Genomic DNA, 20146 nt, shown 5'->3' with positions numbered 1-20146 from the left:
GAAGTTCAAACCCTCAGAACGGGTGGTATAGAAGCTATGTTATGAGGTATTCAGCCTCTCTTCTGGTAACATGGTGGCACTTTTGTTTTTATTCAAACACCAGCGCTACATCTGTTTATTTACAGGCCACTGAGTATCACTTCTGGACCAGTCGTTGTGTAGGGAGGAGAAAAATACTTCGCCTTTGATTCTAAACCCACTCTAAGCACTTTTCTAACCACATGCTGAACTTGTTTGCTTGTTTCCTACAACGGTATACTGTATGTGCCGGTGTGGGTCTTCTCTGCTTTTCTCTGTAAACAAGCAGAGCAGATGTGGTTCAAGCACATTAGATGTACAACTCGCCAACTCCCTCGCTGCTTTGTCAAGTTATCCTCGACATTGAAGTAAGGGTTAGCGTTTCATTGACTGTGTCTTCAGATGTTGTCTCGTACACACTGACAACATCAGTCTGTCAACTTGTGCCAGAAGTTCTTTTTATTTTTTGAGTGCTGAACTCTCTGCCTGGAAGTTCATCTGCATCTCACATGTGGAATACATTAGATTTATCCAGCAAGTGCTTAACATTCAGTGTGCGTGCCTGACTGGAAATGTCAGAGGATCTGCCGTCATGGGAGCCATTAGAAAAACATATTGGGTTTTTGTTTTTTAGGCATCCAAAATATCAATTGTTGCTGCCTATCTTAAAATTGGCTAGCTGCAAACAGCCAGCATATCTGTAGATGGACTGGCAGTCCATTGCTGTAACACTGTTCCCATGCTATTGGCTACTTTAGTTTTAAAGCTCTTTAGCTGTACTGTCAGCTGGACAATGAGACAGTGAATTTTGCCAAAGTTAGCAGTGCTATGTTTGATTAGCTGTGTTTGTGAGCATAAGATTGGCTAGCAACAAATAGCCAGCATATCTGTAGATGTATTTGTCAATTGCTGTAACATTGGCCCTATGCCAAACTTGTAGTGTAAAAGCTATGACATACTGTACTTCAGCTGATTCAGACAATGAAATTTTGGAGACAGTGATTTTTGCCAGTAAGCAGTGTTGGGTCCAGCTAGCTGTGTTAGCTAGCATACGATTAACTAGCAATAAACAACAAGCTTTTCTTTAGATGGATTAGCTGTACTTTGCTGTCACATTGTTCCCACGCCGTACTTTTAGCTTTAAAGCTATGATGCTATACTGTACTTCAGCTGTTATGTCCTGCTGGCTTTATTAGCTTGCATAAAATTGGCAAGCAACAAACAACGTGCTAGCTGCTCAGCGAGTTAGCTGCATATCTGTGATCACTGGAATTTCAAAGTACAGGAAATTTTCCGGTGTCCTCCCCTAACTTTGACAGACAGAGTCAATGATTCCTTGGCAATAGACATTTCAGCTAATGTTCTACATACTGCCTCCTGCTGTACTGGAGGGGAATAAGGCAAACAGATTAGGAGGTTATGCCTCACATTAACTTTACAGCCAAAGAAAGGTTGAAAATATGAGGGATTGACAGGAAAATATGTAAACAGAAGGACAGCGGGAGAGAGTAAAATACAGGATAATCCCAGTCAAAATGGGAGGGTTTACAGGTCTGGTTAGCTGCTGTACAGTAAGTGAAACATCAATACATGAAACTAAGACTTTCTGTTTCTAGTTGCATGTTTATTTTTCTGTCAAGGTTGGAGCAAAGTGCCGCAGCAGCTCACCTACCATGCAATGATAAGTGGGCACCAATGATTGTTTGATTTGTACTTCTAAGAAGCATCAGATGTGGGATACTCCGTTTACTAAATCCAGTGAACCTGGAAAGACCATATTTTCCTCACCTTTTGACCCTCAGTAAAACAGCACTATGGGTCTAAAAATGCCAAAGGGGAAGTCTTATCGATCTCAAGCGCAGGCCTGAGCAGGTTGGGGCTAAGGCCATCTCTGCCAGTTTGTGGTTTGGGGTTTATTGCTCCAGTGTAAAAAGGGCCTGTTTCTTGGCTTCCGCTTAAGGGTCTTAAAAGCACAAAGCACTGAGCCTCCACACAGCTAAGTTTCCACCTGCGTCAGCATTTACGCAGATCAGCCCCCTTGCATTGTTTTCTTGAGTAGAACTAGGGGGATGGAGATGTAGAGAGAAAGAGGGAATGATGGGGGGGAAAGTAAGGAAGAGATACACCAGCTAGCTAAGTGGAAAAGTGGATTAGGATCCACAACAGAAATGCTTGGGTTGGTTTTATTGCGGCTTTTCTCTCTTTTGCGTGTGCGTGTGGGAGTGTGTACATGCGTGTGAACATGTGCGCCGCTCCACTGAGGATGTGTGAATTTGCTGTTATGGTGGGACTTTTTTTCAGGGTGGTGCAGGAGAGGAAGTGTGACAGACACAGAGTGTGTGGCTGCCTTCAGGGGTTTGGCCAGTGGAGAAGTGTGTGTGCATGTGTGTGTGTGTGTGTGTGCGTGTGTGTGTGTGTGTGTGTGTGTGTGTGTGTGTGTGTGTGTGTGCGTGCGTGATAGAAAGAGAGTGAGAAAGAAGAAGAGAGGAGAGCGGTGGAGGTGGGTGGTTGTGTTCTCTCTGTCTACTCTGCCTTTATAAATGGGCTGAACAGATTTGATACTGATCAATGTGTCATAGAACAATTATACACGCCATGACTCAATATATGTGTGTACGTGTGTTTAAATAATAAACAACTCTTTAAAGGAGTTCCACTTATCTTAACATAAAGTAATAAATCAAAAGCAACCTCTACAAAAAAACAAAAAAAAATCCAAAAAAAGTATTTTTAACATAAACAAGGACACTGAGTCTAATCTCATTGGACGCGTTGTTCCAGTTCTGTGTCACACTTACTTACTGTAACACAAGTATGAATACAAAAAAATAAAAGCTATATAAAACCCGTTCCTTTGGGAGTCTTCTCTGGAACAAAGACAATAATACTGGCAATTTTCCTCATTGACATTCATGCAATTTTGAAAATCATGCGATGGCATTTTAACAAGTTTTATGGGCCCAGCGGTCATGAAGCTCACCCAACACACGCAGTAAATTACCGTTTAAAGTGTCAATTTGAGTAATGAAATGAGAAGAGAAAGGCAGCCAAGTGATTTATACCTTACCGCGTCAATATGTCTCTTACATAATCTCAACCGTTCACGCTCATTCTGCTCGGATGTTTTCGCTCCGCGTCCGGCGGCGTCATTTCACGCCCTCTCTCTATCCCGCTCTCTCTGTTTCCCAGTCCCATGGTCCCCATTAGAAGCTCATATCCCAGTGACCTCCACAGAGTCTCCGCAGGCCACATGACCTAGAGAGGGCGGGGGGGTGTCAGAGGACCTTCTTATATCATTACGCACACACTCACACGCAGAATCACATAAACCCTCTAGTGGCTGCGGTAATTGCTATGACACGGAAGGTCATTTCCAGAGACGATACAGAATAAGGCCAGGTTGCATGGGACTATTTTGCCATAATCTGACCCCGTCTTGTGTGCGAGTGTGAAAGACAAAGACGGCGAGTGAAGAAACTAATGATACTTTTTTTTCATGTTTTCTGTTGATAAAGATGAATCGGTTTTTGCAGAGACGGTGCACAGATAGAAATAAATGAATGTGTGCCTGGAACACACACATGCTTAAATATCCTTATCTCCGTGCAGGTCCTTTGTGTGGGTGGGCAGGTTATATTGACAGGTACTTAGTGTGTGTGCGAGTGTGTGTGCTTTGCCTGTGTGTTTATGCGCAGCCTTGGTGTGCCTCACTTTCAGACGGATCTTGCTTGTTTGTGGCAGATCGATGCAGCTTACTGACTCGGTCCAAGTCCGATGAAAGGAGAGGTTGCTCGTTGAAATTCCGCTATTTGCCACTCGACTCCTCTGTTGATCCACTTTGTTGCGGGTCATCGTGCCCAATGTCACATCAATTGACTGGACTGATAGGAAGAGACAGCCAGAGAGAGAAAATATTTTCCTCAGTCAGACTGTATTCTTCTGAGTCTTTTATCTTGCTCCTCTTTGCTGGCTCGCCGCGTGAAACAGGTGAATACTTTTAACAAAGCGTGTCTGCATGGCTAGACATTTCGTATATAGGCATGGCTTTCTGCTGCTGTTCAAGGAAGGATGCAGCGTTATGTATTTATAGTAGCAAAGGTTTGTTTAAGGATTACGTGGCAGCCTCCTCGGGTGATTGCTGCAGCCAGTGCAGAGGCGCCTTAAGCAGCAGTTCTTCTAATGATCAGTGCTAAAGCACAGACAGACAGAAAATATGGGAATGCAAGAAAAACATACACAGAAATTTCTCGGAGAACTTTGGCTCTCTGTTGAATTTCTTTCTTCGTCTTATCTCTTGGTGTCAGTTTGATTGTTCAGCTCTCCCAGGCTTTCTCCTCTTTGACTCAATTTCTGTTGGATTTGGGGTGAGATGGCAGAAAATGTTTAACCCAGAATCAGGTTCAGTCCCCCTTTTCTTCATCTTTATCTCCTACCTGTTTTACACAAAAAGCTCAGTTTATTTACGACTTACTTTAAACTAGTCTAGAAGTAAGAAATCGCTCAGAAAACAGTTCAATCTATCGGGTGAAACATCGTCCAGACAAATATTGTGCATGTTATAAGAGCCATTTTAAACCGTTAATCACACGCTTCTTCTCTGAAATGTTTGCCAAATTAACCAGACTCCATTTATAGAAACAGTGATTTTGTCATTATGAAACACACTTCATTCAAGCACAACAGAAAGTAAATGAAACTCACCGAAACCGTCTTGGTTCCTCTTTACACTGATCCAGCGGTGATGGTTACATACATATACTGTGTTTGTACTTTCTACAGTATGTAATCATGCTGTATATGAACACATAGCGTGTGTGTTCTAACATACTGTGTGATTATGGGCACTTGAATGTTGATTACATACATTATATGTTTTATACCTGGCAGTTCAAAACACCTTGCATGTTAAGTGACATGCAAATTATTACATTGCTTGAAAGTACTTATGTATCCAGTATGTAATTGTCTTTTTCACAATACAAACCAATCTTAACATTATTTAAGTTCAATCTCAGGAAAAACAGCAAACTGATCCTTCTCTGTTCACCCTTTATTTCTTTAAATTAGCATATCGGCTTTTATTTTTTTGCATGGCATGTTTTAAGTGTACTTTCAAACAGCATGTTCACTCCATGTATTTCCCTTTGCAGCAGCAGCAGCATGCTCTGCTGTTGTTAGTCACTCAGCTCATTGTTATTCATGCCTTTATTCCCACATTTCTCTTCTCCAAAATTGTTGGTTTCATTATATTTAATATAGCCCATTTGTCCTGTTCTTATTTGCTGTATTCCTTTTTTTCCCAGGGATTAGAGATTTAATGATTCCCAAAGGGAGTATTAAAGTTTGATCTTATTTTAACTTCTCTTTTGAGATCAGCGGGCGAAACTCAATTCTAAACTTTATGTGGTTTTCTGACGCCGCTTTATAGACTCTTTGTCCTCTATCAACCTGCCATGCACACAGACGCACGCAGAGCAACATCAAGCTGCTGCTCCTGCTCAAGGAAGTGCGACCACACTGGCTTTCCCAGGAATTTTCACTGGTTCATTGTCGGTTATGTGAAAATTTTAAAGGTATTAATCCAGCTGTAGACAGCTGCTTAGAAATGTAATGAGCAGTGACTGCGGTTATTCAGTCTTTATTAGCCTATCACACCAGGAAATGTTAAGTGACAGATGGACTTGCATGAATAAGATTAGCAACTGCTAGAAAATCACCCTTAAGACTCCAAAAATGTTGAAATTACAAATCAGGCATCATCCTGGATGTACATTATTGAAGAATTTTATAAATGGTGTTGAGCCCTCGTGAGACCCGCAGCAGACGGAGCGAGTGCACACTACAGAGGAGCTCTTCATGCGCTCTTTCATCCTGTTTTATGTGTTTACAGGCGCTGTGTGCAGCTGTGGTGCTGCCTGATGTGCTGCAGACCATGGCGCTGGTGTTCAGCGGGGCAGATGTTATGTGCGCCACTGGGGATCCGACCGTCTCCACCCCGTATCTCTTGGCCCAACGTGCCGGACAGAGGCTGCAGATGGAGTTCCTGCACCAGAACAAACTATCTGGTAAGCAACTACGGGTGCCCCCTTCAGTTACTGTTTCCCTACCTGCACCACACGCCCGCAGTTTACAATCATTTGACACATCTGCCACTTGAGGTTCGTGTAAAACAGTTGGTCTCTGATTTCACGCTGAAGTAAACAGAAGGAGAGTTTTCTTTTGTGGTCAGTGACTGCCAGTTTTGTTGCCTGAAATGATGAATGTTGCCATCATATTTTATCAGCTGTAGCTAGCTGGCTGAGTTAGCTAGCTCACTGAGTTGGCTTTTTAATACTTCCAGCTGACTCATATTAAAATAATAATTCCCCAAAACTCTTCTGAATATGCACTTGATGGCTGCACAGTGATATAGACTGATATAGAAGTTAGCACCATCAACACTCCATGAAGAAGACTATGCAGTGCGATTAAGATGTTATGTCCTTCTAACATACCTAAAGATGAACTTGAAGCAGCCACACAGAGGTATGCTTTATAGTTTATATTTTCAAACAGTGTATAACAAAAGACAAAGGATTTTAGGCTTTAAAGTCGTTAGCTATGCTCTTTGGATGTAATGCTCTCTTGCTAAAGTAAGCTAGGTTAGCCAGGTATGCTAGCAAGACAAGCTCTCTGTTTAATCAGCTTATTCCAGTTTGGCTCATGTGTTTATGGTTTTGGAAAGCTGATCAAAAAACCTCAGAAGAAAAAAAGAATCAGACTTTCACCATTACTGTCCAGACTCTTTCATTTAACAACAAAGGGAAAAAGCTTGAATACCAGAAACTTTTCCATGGCCGGTATTCAAACCCAGGTGAGGTGCTGGACCAGAGAAAGTAGTTATGAAACAGAATAACTCATATATTCTCCGAGTCAGACATAAAAAAAGAGCTGACACACTCGCATAAATCTGCGAGAAGGCCTTTAAACTAGGTGTGCGAGTTGGACTTTTACAACCGACGGCGCCACATATATTCAGCCCATTGTCTTTATACTTTAACAGGCCAATCATGTTTAAAACTCTTACTCACCGCTGTTCCTCCTTTATAAAAGCACGGTGGGAGCTTTCTTTTTTTTTTTTTTTAACTGCCATGAATAGGAAACGAAGGCAGAAAACCCCACAAATTTGAAGCCAGCGTTTTAATAAAAAAAAAAACCTCTCTCTCTCGTTCTTTTTATGTCTCTCTCTCTCCTACTTTCGCCCAACTCTCCTTTGTATTACCCACCTCATGTTCCTGGCGTCGGAGGCCCGGCGCAGATGTGCTGTGTTCTGTGGCTTCCTCATGACGGGTGTGTTTTGTTTGTGTGGTTCCACACAGGGCTGATGATGGGAATGTATTAGATTAAAGGAGCGAGAGGGGCCGTCGGCTGGGGCCGCGGGGAGACTTTCTCGGGGACTGTATTTTACATAATGTATGCACTGCATCTGTGCACACTCGCCGACACTGAGCCTGTTAGGGACTCCTAATTGCTTGCGTGGGTCACCTGGTCGCCATGGTGATGGCCATTACTTGGAGGTGTGCGAGAAGACACACATTCGCACGTATGGTATTGTCCATCTGAAAAGTGTAGCATACAGGCAGTCTCTGTGTGCTCATTATGTGTCTGGAAGTTGTAGGGCTTCATTAACAAACAGACAAATATGGAGCAAACCAAACTCTTCCCTGTCGAGATGGATGTCCAACTAAACTGACCAACTACTGCAGGCGAGGAGGACCGAGGTCATGGAGGTTAGCGGGAAGCCGACTGCCACTCTGGCAGATTTACAGTGCTCCTTGGCTGCAGTGGAGATCTTGCCTCGGGGACAAGAGTCAGTGCAGAGCTTTGCGAGTCGGCACTACACGGCCACAAGGAAGCTACTCCTAATAATGGTCACATGCCATCAAAAGATGGTGTCTGGTTCGTGTGAAATACTGAAGATCGTTACGCGTGTGAAACTGAAAAGCTGCAACCACAGTCCTTTATCAGATCCGGAAATACTCAGGAATCACTTCCATGTTTGACACTTGAGTTGTGTTTAATACCAATGCAGGAGGCAGCAGCAATCAATGCTGGCTTTCATTTTTTTGCCATAATCACAAAGCGTCTAAGCTGCCATGCTTTAACCATTGTTTATCTGTTATAACTGATGTCTTTTTTTACAAGTAACTTGACCAAAGTGCAATTTCCATGTATGAGTATTGCTAGCCTGGCTAGCTCAGTCGGTAGAGCATGACACTCTTAATCTTAGGATTGTGGGTTCGAGCCCCACATTGGGTGCAACTCTACTAAATTTTGCTGGTATGGGATCTATAATGTCCTGTCTTTTCTTAAACCTGCAATGATCAATACTCTGAAGTACCGTTTGCTGAAACTAGAGTGATCAGGTATCTTTGGAACAGGTTATTTTTGAGCATTTATCTCATCAGTAGACACAGACAGTGTTAAGGGTTGGACTATTGCACTTGTTCTTAAATTATAAGTGTGATCTCTCCCTTACCTTGACCATACTGCACCCATACGTGAATAAATATTTGTATTATTGAAGGTAATGCAGAGTACCTGTCACTTACAGCACAGTCAAGCATGTGCTTTCAACACGATCGTACAGGCGACGCGATGTTCACCTTGACTCAAGGATTAAAGATAAAAGGCCAAGATCAGACGCTGCTGGTCCTTAGATCCTAGAAACACTGGCAGCCTTTTCAGCAGGGCTTCAAAAGCTGGTCCTAAAACAATATAAAAGTACATATCTCCAAAAATATATTTTGCCAAAGCACAGTGAAGAATCAAACCATTATGGTGGCTGAAGAGATTAAAGCTCCGCACACAACACTGTCCAAACTCCCTCTTTGACATTTTCCTGCTGCCGGACACTTTGTCACATCACACAAAGCTGTGGAAAGCATCGCGTCTGCATTGTCTTTGTTGCATGCAGCCCCCAGAGTTTGCAGAAAAAGACTTGTGAAAATTTTGATTAAACAAAAATTGAACTTTTTTTTTTTTCAGCCGCTGTGCGCAGCGTTATGTCTGGCAGAAACCAGGAACAATTCAATACCCATATGACACCGTCCCCACTGTGTAGCGTGGTGTTGACAGAGGGAAGATAGAGAGGAGAATAAAAAGAGGCCTTACAGCAGCCAATATGGAGGATGAGACAGAGTTCACAGTGGTTTTGGAGTTTTAAAAACTAACTGTGGGTACAGTTGACAACATGACAGCGGCTGCGCACATGCAATGCAACAAGGGCAGATATAGGTTTCTCATTTGTTTGCAGCTGTGTCTGCTGGCGTGGCGTTATATGCTCAGTGTTTTCCCCTTTATTTCATCTCATAAACCACCACAACAAGGATGCTCTGCAGGCCTTTCAACCACCGCATGCATGGCGCTGCAAACCCGACACTATACGGAATGAAATGACGACAAACATGGTTTTTCACCAAAGTCATTGTCCCCCTGGTGAGAGACTGGGATAAGCCAGCAATAAACAATCGTCAGACACCCGGAACGATCCTCGCTCGTAACAACTAAAGCCTAAATTAGAGTATGTCTTAGTGTGAAGAAAACAGTGCCGCTGCGTCTCTTCACAGCGTGAAACATGCTCCCGGTTTGTGAAAATGAAACTAGGAAAACCCTCCATTTCCCCTGGATGTAGTGCATCAAAACAAAGTTGTCAGCCTGCTCCCTCCCTGAACCTCTCCACCGTCCCTTCCCTCCACAGTGGCTCATTTGTAGCCCCAGCGTTAGGACATCCACTCATGGCGGAGCATTGCCACTTCATTAGCTCCTTCTCTCTTCGTGTACGCGGGCCTCGACGGACCTCGTTCTCCCGCCCACACCTGCTGGCCCCAAAGCACCCTGGGATACCACAGGAGCATGTTCATTTACATATCTCCATTCCAGATTCCATTAAAAAAAAGCCGGTGGCAGCTCTCTGAGGTAGTGTCTCTTCGCTTTTTAGGCACCCCTGAGGGCAGCTTCAATGATGGATCTATCCCTTGTAGTCAAAGGCTTCCACTGTGGAGGTTTCTTGTGTATTTTTAGGTTCCTTTATCATTTGTTATGTCCAGCATATTCCCATGTCTTGCACTCAAGAGGCTCCATAGGCCACATGAATGAAAATTAAGGCATGAGCAATCTGTATGTTGTATATTGTCCTCCTTCTAGGTTTTGGTTTTATCAGCAGGCGCAGAAAGGCTTCAAATCTTTTGAGATCAGTGATTTTCCATTTGGTGTCAAGCTGTGGCAACGAGACAGCTTCAAAGAAAACATTTTTTTTGGCAAATTTCAGCCACATTTCCCTGCCAAAGTCAAATATTCTTCAAGATAATCTACTTTGGCACTGCTCGTGTCGAACCAGGCTGTCACCAGTGTCTCACTGTCACTCGTGTGAACGTGGTGATGGATATGACACCAGACACCAAACACTGAGGATACTGTGCTTTGATCTGTGTTGATATCACTTTCTGAATGTTAAATTGCTGCCTTGGTGGTTAAAGAAATAAAATCTGTAAGTGGACAGTTGAGGGTTTGAAATTCCCTCAATAATCAGCATCCACTCAAAGCCTCGACACTAAACTGGAAGCCATTCTTGACGAAAGCATCTGCCGATGGACTAAAACTGTAAATGTAAATTCTCCCACACCAGAATGAGCGTTATAAATCCCCATATGTGTCAATTTCGCACCTCTTGCTGGCTAATTTAGCAGGTATGGAGCAATGATGCCGTTGCCAGTGTTGCTGCAACATCTGTGGCTTAAATGGAGCGCACAGAGGAGCGGTTTGGCCAACGAGCGCAGTTTATTAACACAAAAAAGAAGTTTCAGTCCTTGGACTTGTCACTCTCTGTGCTGGTGCCAGTGGTCTCTGTGTGACTGGAAAGACAAGCTGGTAATTGGTTCCTAAATGCTGCAGGTGCGCAACATTAACAACCGAGCTCCACCTGCCACTTATCCTCACTACCAGGACGCCGACACAGACGAATACATCCGCTTGTACAAACTAAACCTACTAGTTCCTTTTTCAGGTAACGATGATACATTGACAACCTTCAGCAAATTTCAGTTGATGACAAAATATATTAGATCAGTGGTTCCCATCAGTGCTTTGCTGGAGAAGTTAATTTGGCATCTGCTGCATTAGAGTAGAAGATCTGCAGTTATTATGTCGACAGTAGTGATTCAGTTTCATGTGTTAATGGTAAACGTTCACAAGGCGTTTCTCTTGTGTTGGTTGTAGCATGTGACCTGTAGTTAAATGCATGTTACTGGAAGATGTGCTTTAGTTTGACCTTCAGCAGTGGCTTGTAATTGCAAAGAGGCTCAGCCGTCTACACGCCAACCAATGTAGAGATCGTTTCAGTGATGAGTCACTTCAGCAAGCTGTAAACAGATCATATCAGACATATAATTGCCTTATAAAGTTTTTATGGTGAGCAATATCGGCATTCATTTGAACTTTTTGTATCCACCAAGTCTGATATTCACTCTTCTTCCTGGCCTACTTTGTTTCACCTGCCCCTCAAGGAAATATCTGGCTATTTAGCGAGTTCTGCTGTTGAAGACAGTGAGTTTATCAGACTTTTTAAGCTAAAAACAGCTCCGATGCTAAAGCTAAAAACAAGGCTGATGGGAGCAATGAGACAAAACAGTGAAGTTGGGAGCCTCAAAACCAAAACAATGAGCTAAAGATGCTAAAAAGCCCAATGCAGCTGAGTGGGACTGCAGAGTTGGGTGTGGGTTTGTCACTTTAAACATTGTCATTTAACTCATTGCTCATATCAAAATATTGAACAGTGCAGCTTTGAAGCAGCTCTGCTTGTGATTCCAGTGGCTTTATTCCCTGGGATTGTTTACTACAAACAAAAACTTATGCCATCACAACTATGTGTGAGATGCTGAACTCATAAAAAAAACTACAAACAGTAACTTTAAGGATGCGATTTTGATTTCTGCCCTGAACAACTTTGTTTGTCTTGCAGCGAGACGGTGAACCCTGCCGGGTCTCTCGCTGTAAATCTGTGGATAATAGCATCAGCTAATTCCTAAACTGTAAACAGAGCAATGTAAACATGTAAATTGTGTTTTATGGCGGCTCTCCACCCTGGAGGCCATTGTACTGTAAAACCGAGCTTAACAGCGATGCCTCTTACTGTTGACATCATTTCGCTTCTTCTTAAATGACACACCGCGGATTTGGAGGCAAAGAAGTTTTATTGTTGCCACCCGAGCATCCCCGACGCCTCGAATCTCTGAATCTCGCGGCACATTAAAAATTTATCCAGCAGGCTCTCTGTGTGGATAATAAAAAGATGTACACCAACACACACTCACAGACACACACACACACACACACACAAACACTAAATCAGAGGCCCTGTTTCATCTCGGGTCTCCATTCCACCCTGTTGTTAGCAGCATTGCAGGGCTCTGCCAGCTTCTTCTGCGCTTGTTGACGTTGTTCATGTTTTTTTGTTTTTTTTTACCAACGCACGAACTGTACGCTCAACTGTTAGAGGGTCAGGAGGTCACCAGCGGCTGCTGAGGGTTTTTTCTTTTTTAAATTAAGGCGCTTTTTTTCCCCGGCGGAGTGTCTGTTTGTGGATGGTTTTAATTTTGAGGAGAAGTGGCTGCAAAGTGTTTGTTTGTGCACGTCCTCTGGCTAAATGTCTCTAAATAAATAAGTTTCAGTCCTGAAATCATGTAAAGAAACACTGTTCTTGCATTTGCAGATTTCGTCTTCAGGCCTGTTTGTTTTATCTTTAGCTGACTTGCATATGTTTGCTATCTGTGTTATCTTTTACTATGTGTGTCTTCATTGTCTTTGTGTGTATGTGTGTGTGTGTGTGTGTGTGTGTGTGTGTGTGTGTGTGTGCGTGGCCGCCTCTGATTACCCCACTGTCCACTGCTTGTCGGGGACCACTTTGTGACCGTTGCCGTGGGCGACCAGATGGCTAATTGAGCACTCTGTCATGTCACCTCCCTTCACTGGGGACTGAGCCAATCAGCACAGGCCAGACTTCTCAACTGCCGCCCCCACAAGACATCACAGTCCCATCTTAACAGAGTCCAGCTTTAGGGGCCCAGAGGGACTGTTTTGAAGGCTCACAGAGAAAGCCTTGTTACAAGTGATATCGCATCAAGCCACTGGCTTATTTACATTCTTTCAACCTGAGTGGTCGAAATTGTGTGCGTGCGTGCGCTCGATGCGAGCGCGCGTGTGCGTGCGAGGCTCACTTCCCTGCAGTTTGCTGATTAAATTCTGTCAGATTCCATGTATTTATGATGCTGCTATTGGCAGACACATTCTCCATGTTAGATTCAAAGCTAGATTACAGATGTTGCAAACTAAACTGGACCAGGCTTTCTGTCACCCTGCTCCTGATTGGCTGTGCAGCCTTGGCGTCGCTTCAAATATATATTGCACTTGTTAGAAATGGCTACAGTGCATAAAAAACCACTGTATCATGCCAGATATGATGTTGTTGTCAGTTTGATTTGTACTTGCTACGAGCAAGACTGATGGTGGATGATGGTTGTTGGGTGTTTTTTCATTCACAGCCCTTACTTATAATAACGAGAGATGCCCACAAGTCATTTTTTACGAGGGCTTTCGAGGGCGAGCCTCAAGTCCAAGCCGCGAATGGAGTCCACTCCTCTGATAACAGCCGTGTCGGAGCTCCATTGTCATTTAGTTTTTAATCAGGAAGTCTTAATTGTTCAAGATCTATTTTATCAGAGAGACCTGAGAACCAATTACAGTTACAACATCACAACACGACAGTTCAGTCACACAGAGCAGTCGCCACACACAGAGATGCAAATTAAAACATTCACAAGTGCTTCTAAAGATATTTATAAGCAGCTTCGAGGACGGAGTGTTTCTAACTTCAATTAATTTAGCAGTTTGTTCCAGTAATAAGGTGCGTTGCACTGAAGATCAGTCTTCACAAATTCACTGTTAGCAAGAGGAACTTTTCATGCCAAACAGTCCTGATTTAATTAGACCGTGTGAGACAAAGAAGAAATGACATAATTTAAATGATAACCTCAACCGGAACGCTGCGGAAACGTAAATAAAAGCAGCGTTATTCAAAAGTACAGTATGACCACAAAGCAGTCTGGTTCATTGATTGGCAGCGTGGCCCACGATGGCCCCAACAGTAGTAAGTGATGCCTCCTGTGATCCGTGAGCAAAGAACTCACAGATATTTCAATTTATAGAGATGTACTTAAGATTTAAAAGCACGTCCTTAGACGTTTTAAACATAATGGGCTTTACTTTCATGTCATCATCAGCCAGATTAGGCTTCAAACAGCGTTTCACTTAGGTGCTTACATGTGATGTATGACATCTATTTCACTTCATTTTTTTTTTAGAGGAATATGTTACTGTGCTGGTCGTATTTCACTGTCGTTCAAAGATTAATAACGCGCATGTGAACACAATGAATTATTTTGACACAATCCACACATTCAGAAGAAGCCGTCTTGTTAAATGAACTGATTGTTTTTCTCTGTGGCCCTGAGATGAAGCGCCGGTGGTGTCAGTAAAGGGTGGAAATGTCGCTTCAATTAAAAGTGGTTTCAATTAAAGTTATTTTACCTTGCTTGATGAGAGAGCTGGAGGTACCGAAGATAAAATCTGTGAGATATTGCCAAGGCCCCGGCAGAAAATTGAACCTCAGAATTGAAGCTAATTGAATTTGAGAACGATAAGGTTGGATGTGGGGAGCTCTTAAAGCTCGCAAGAAAGGACGAGGAGAGGGAGGATGGAAGAAAAAGGGAAAAATGAGGGAGGAAGGCTTCTAATTTAAATGGACAAAGATGGAGAGGACGCGGCGTTAAACTCATTTTTAACAGATACAGTATGTGGAGGTTTGAAACGCTCTCAGAACACCTTATCTTTGACTTTGCAAGAGAATAACCATGTGACAAAGTCAGGACCAAATAAACAGCGGTTTGGATAATCATGTTTTATGCTGCTTGTGGGGAAAACAGATAATACTGTGCAGCTTCATTGATGCCCACGGGGAAATACTCTGCACGGGGAGGTCAGAGCTCAGGTTCAACCGCGGCAATCACGAAGCCGGAGGCGATTCAGTGTCTTGCTTAAGGGCACTTCAGCAATGGGGAAGCATGCTGTGATCCGACAAACTTTTTGGGGTATTTTATGCGACTAGGAGCTGGATACAGGGATGGAACTGCATCCGGGATCTGGGAAATATTCCCACATTCCAGATCTGAACCTGTTTTTTGGTGTTTTTCATTTCACTAATGTGGGATGATCGACATGCGACAGAAGCCTGACAGATAATATGGAGATATGTTTCTGCATATTTCTGCGTAATTGTACAAAGCCTTGTTTTCCAAGTGAATGAATCTGAGCTGTTTTATATTAGAAACCAACAAATGACGTTTTCTATTTCACGTTTTTGTCTGTGAAAACAGTGGAAGACATCAGACTGATTATTTTGTCATGTCAGTCTGCTGAACATCGCCATACTGTGGTATAAATAACTGATATTGTGATCTTGTGACAACGTCGCCTGTCATGTTTGCTTATAGTATATTTATATTATTTACTTGTTTGATGACATTCATGAGTTGGATGCAGCGTAATTCCATTATTCCGTGCGTTTGTCCTGTGCATCGTCTGAGTGACAATAAAGTTCATCTTGAATCTCCATGTTCCTTCAATCAACCTTTATTTTAATCTCAGGGAATCACTGAGGGCATGCCCTCATTTCCACTGATGTCGAGAGTACAATTAAAACAGAATAAACACACACAACAATAATTAAGGAGGACACAAACAGCTGTTAAAGACAGTTAAATAGATCTGTGTTTTAGCGGCTGTCCTGTGAAAACCATGTACGTTCAAGACATCAATTTTTAATGAGTTAATGATCTGTTTTCAGATGTCTGACAAAGCGTTTTACAGATTATCCAATGGATTTTTAAATGGCTTATTTAGATGTGGAAGTGTAAGAGGAGCGCTGAATCCCTCAGAAATTCTATCAAAATGACATACGTGGTTTTCACTGGATTCTATCCTGTTATTCACTGGGGGTCAAGTGCGGTAAAAATGATGTTTAAAATTAGCACTTCACCATTGTCGCTGCAGATGGAGGTGAAATGGAGACACACCACCATCACATTCACTGCAGAGAGCCATTTCCTCGCTCATCTGCTGCGTCTCACTCCCTTGCAGATTTCCCCAGACTGGAGCAGTGGTCGGAGAACACCTCCCTCTCTGACGCCTCCCTCTTCATGGATGGCTTCCTGTACATCTCCTCCGGCCCCGCTAAGGCGACGCTGGACCGCCGCGGAAGAGACGGTGAGTTTAAATGCCGCTTTGCAAACCCCCGGCAAGGCCAATCAATCCATCAATCCATTTGTAAGCAATTTAAACTGCGCGTTTGTCAGAGGTCTACTCCACTTAAGCGCTGATCGATCAATCAGTGTCAGTCTGTCAGCTGTCAAACTGCCAATCGTTTAATCCGTACACCAAACAGTCCAGTCAAAACGATCAATGGATCTGTCTTTCAAATGCGTTCTGCGTCGCCCCTCTGGGAATACTTGTCAGACAGAAGTATGTTCTTGGACGACCCCGCAGTGAACGCTCCACGGAAGTACAACGTAAATTAGGGCCAGGTTAAAAAAAAAAAAAATCTGAATCCACCTGAGAGATGCTACCTCCAAAAACTTCTGAATTCTCCTTCTTTTGTCTTCCAAGGCAGTTTAAAACTTTTAATCAGGCCGCATTTCACACCCAGACTCCTCAGCTGCTGCTGCACCTCCTGCTCTGCAGTGGTCCCACTTCTCCAAACAGCTGGAGCGTTTCTTGGGCCCATGGGTAATTAGGAGAAGGAGCCAGCTTTGGATGTTGCCCCTGGGGAAGGAGGTTATTGGGAAGGTGGAGGAGTGTGATGGAGAATGTGGGGGATGGAGGAGAAATGGGAGGGGGAGAAGGTGTCCTGGTGGGGGGCGACAGCTTGCAGCTACCTGCCACTTGAATGAGCTGAATCTACTTCGTCTTGGGCGAGACATCCATCTCCATTTCCATCACCTCGCACACGCTCTGCTCTCATTGGTGGTTGCACACGCTGGCTAATGAACAGGGCTGAGGTCTGGGAAATTGCCCCTTAGTGGAGTTGAGGGGAAATTCCTACCAGCGTCTGTTGAAACTCTCACTATTCAAACAAATGGATGGATGGATGGTCTTAATTTCATCGGTGTTGGCCATCATCTCCAGTGGTTGTGATAATATTGCACTCACCGAAGTTGCTGCTGAGATCTGGGAACATGACGACCTCCACTGAGTCGTCTGATGGGTCAAGAAACATGAGCGGTCAGACGATCAGATAAGCCTTTTTTAAAATAAGTTTACTGGTTTGGGTTTTTTACCCATCTCTCTTATTTTTTGACCATCTTCCCAGACCTGAGCACACAAACTAAAAAAACCTTTAAACCTGATTGGATTTGTTTCCTTGGTCTCTTGGGGGCAGCAGAAACAAGCTGTAAACATAATTATAATTATATTACCACCTACTTTTAAAACAAACACTGAAACACTCGTCTGCAATTTAAAGCTGCATTCAACTTTTTGGCCACTTGGGGGCAGCAGGAACAGCTTCAAGCACAGCACTGACATATTAACATCTTCTTATGTTGTTGTGTTTGTCCTGTCAGCAAACAGTCGTCACAGAGCAACATTAGCATTCATTTGGAGTCATTCTACCTATTTTGGTTTCTGCTTTTTGGTGAAATATCTGACTCTTTAGCTGCTAAATGCTCCCTTATCTTCCCAAGCTCGTTGCTAACTTTGTCTGTCAGGTGCCGGTCAGGTAGTGGTCCGTGGGTTCTGCAGAGCCTTTTTGCTGAAAACAGCTTTCTGCATTCAGAAATAATCTTGTTTAATGTCAAGCTGCGGGCAGTAAAACCAGAACAAGGAGCTGAAAAAGGTGCTACATGCAGCTTTTAGTAAGTGTTTGTCTTTTCAGTGTGATTACAGAAGTAATCAGAGAGAAAGAGCACTATTGGCTGTCCTCATAAAAACCCTTTGGCCTGGCGGCGTGTGGTTTGTTGTTTCGTCTGCAGTACAGTGAGCTCCTGCTGGAGATGTCCTGGTGCTACAGGTGTCCATTTTGTCGAGGTCCATTTTAGTCACTGTTGTGCAGCCTCCACTACTTAGAGCCGCTGCACTGCTCCGGAGTTGTCTCCCCTCAGATAAGTGCTCGTAATATTTTGGCCTGATAAACACCTTGTTATTTCATCTATTATAGAGAGCCGTACAAGTTTGGCTTTTGTGCCTTAATGGCGCTTTAACTGCAGCTGTTGAAAAATTCAAGGGGGGCTGGGTTTAAAACTCGATGCGCTCCAACTTCTTCAATCACGAGGAAGCGCTGTCAGGACTTTGTGAGCATGGAGGGATGAGGTATTTTTGAATGTACTCCAGGATGCCTTTCGCTCCCAGGCTAATGGTTTGATGGTCTATAGATACACCCAAGCTCTTAATAATTCATAGGTTGTGCTCAGGGCTTAATAAAAGCACTCTGCCACAGCATCTTAAACTTCGCCTTTCTTTCTTTCTTTCTTTCTTTCTTTTTGTCTGGAGACGACTCCAATAGGCTTTCATACTTTGACTGAGCTAAATTCAGACTATGACATAAATTAATTTGGCAAGCAATTCTGGTAATGGCCTTGACAGAGGTGGCGTGGGGGATCATTGTGCCAGTTCGCCGTAATGAAATAAAATATTGCGCTACTTAGCATTCGACAAAAAAAAAAAAAAGAAAAAAGTCAGTCAAGATGCTGCTGGGAATATAGATTAGGACGGCAAAAACAATATTCCTAGTTTTATTTGTGCCAAAATCAAGGTTGAGCTGGTTTATCCTGCAGCATGGCACCACTTTATTAGCCATTTGCTGCTCCGCATCAGGTTTACGCAGCTGATTCGAGCGTAAATGAACCCCCCGCCCCCGCCTAAACGGGCCGAAGAGTGACTCATGCTACTGAGTGTGTACATGCTGCGTGTGCATCTGCGATCGACTGTGTGCTTGTGAGGGTCTTGGGAGGGAAAGGGAGAGGCAGTTACTGTCTGAAATGGTGAGTGGCAGCAGGAAAATGGCACCCCTAATTTCTGATTAGTTTTGTCTTTTCCTCATCAGCTGCGCTCCGTTTTCTTTCTTTTTTTTTGGTTTTTTTTTTCGGCTGCAACAGTAACTCACAACTGCCAGAGAGAGGAGGGGGAGGAGGTGGCGTGGAGGGAGGGAGAGGGAGAGGGAGGGAGAATTATGTTAACAGTTTTATTGAGGACACAAATCTGAGCCCGTATGAACATTCGGCTACTTGCATCTACAAAGCTGGAGTCAGGTTTTTCATAATAAACCAGCCTTTCTTTATGGCTAATGCTAAGAAAGTCGCTTTAAACGGATGTTAAATGGCCGGGATTTCTAAGCAGTCACATTTATGTTCTTCTGTTTGTATTTTCCGAGAAACACACAAAGCCTATTTAAACTGTTTGTCTTCATCTAATATGCTTTTCAGAATATCTTTGCTCATATTACTGTGCCTCTGCTTCCCTAAATGAGTGAGCACTGCTGTTGCTTACACCAGAAATACAAGGCAGATAGTGTTTTTTTTTTTTCTTTATCTTATGCCATATCTGTCCGTTCCTCCCTGTAATGAAGTGGGCTGTAATTCTGGCACAGACAGATCGTTCAGATCCCTTCAGTTTCTCGATTTCCATTTCCAGCCCCCTGACAAGCTGTCCAGCAGATGTCTTCATCACAGATATTTTAGTCCGATGGTGAGATAGGCAGAAGATTGGCGGGAGGGGGAGAGGTGGGAGAGCGAGGGAGGGAAGAGGGTGATTTAGAGGAAGGGGGCACGGCCTGCTTTTTCCATGCATACTGAAATGGGTGTCTGTGCAGTGTCGATAAAAAGTTTAGGGGGGACATTGGGTGAATCTGGAGGAGTGCAGAAAATAAAGCTCGAGACACAGTCAGAGTCGGACTTTTGGGGTAAATATGCTATCTGGAGTCAGTGAACAATAAGACAGCTCAGTTGCCACATTGATGACTGGATTAGTCTAATCAGCCCGTCTC

At 43.4% G+C, this 20146-nt stretch overlaps 1 protein-coding gene and 1 non-coding gene across 3 annotated transcripts in view; both read left to right on the top strand.

Moving 5' to 3' along the window:
* The window catches only part of arap2 (ArfGAP with RhoGAP domain, ankyrin repeat and PH domain 2), a 113882-nt gene that overhangs the window by 51207 nt on the left and 42529 nt on the right, over positions 1-20146 (top strand). For both annotated transcript variants that reach the window (XM_076725639.1, XM_076725638.1), the window contains exons 14-15: positions 5909-6083; positions 16249-16374. In XM_076725639.1, the coding sequence (XP_076581754.1) occupies positions 5909-6083; positions 16249-16374 (301 nt within the window). The remainder of the gene's footprint in view (positions 1-5908; positions 6084-16248; positions 16375-20146) is intronic.
* trnak-cuu (transfer RNA lysine (anticodon CUU)) lies at positions 8244-8316 on the top strand. The gene has a single exon. It is a non-coding gene; the product is annotated as a tRNA-Lys (tRNA).

This window comes from Chaetodon auriga, chromosome 24 (genome assembly GCF_051107435.1).
Source record: "Chaetodon auriga isolate fChaAug3 chromosome 24, fChaAug3.hap1, whole genome shotgun sequence".
NCBI classification, from domain to species: domain Eukaryota; kingdom Metazoa; phylum Chordata; class Actinopteri; order Chaetodontiformes; family Chaetodontidae; genus Chaetodon; species Chaetodon auriga.
The sequence above is the reverse complement of the archived record's forward strand: the minus strand, read 5'-3'. Positions and strand labels throughout refer to the sequence as shown.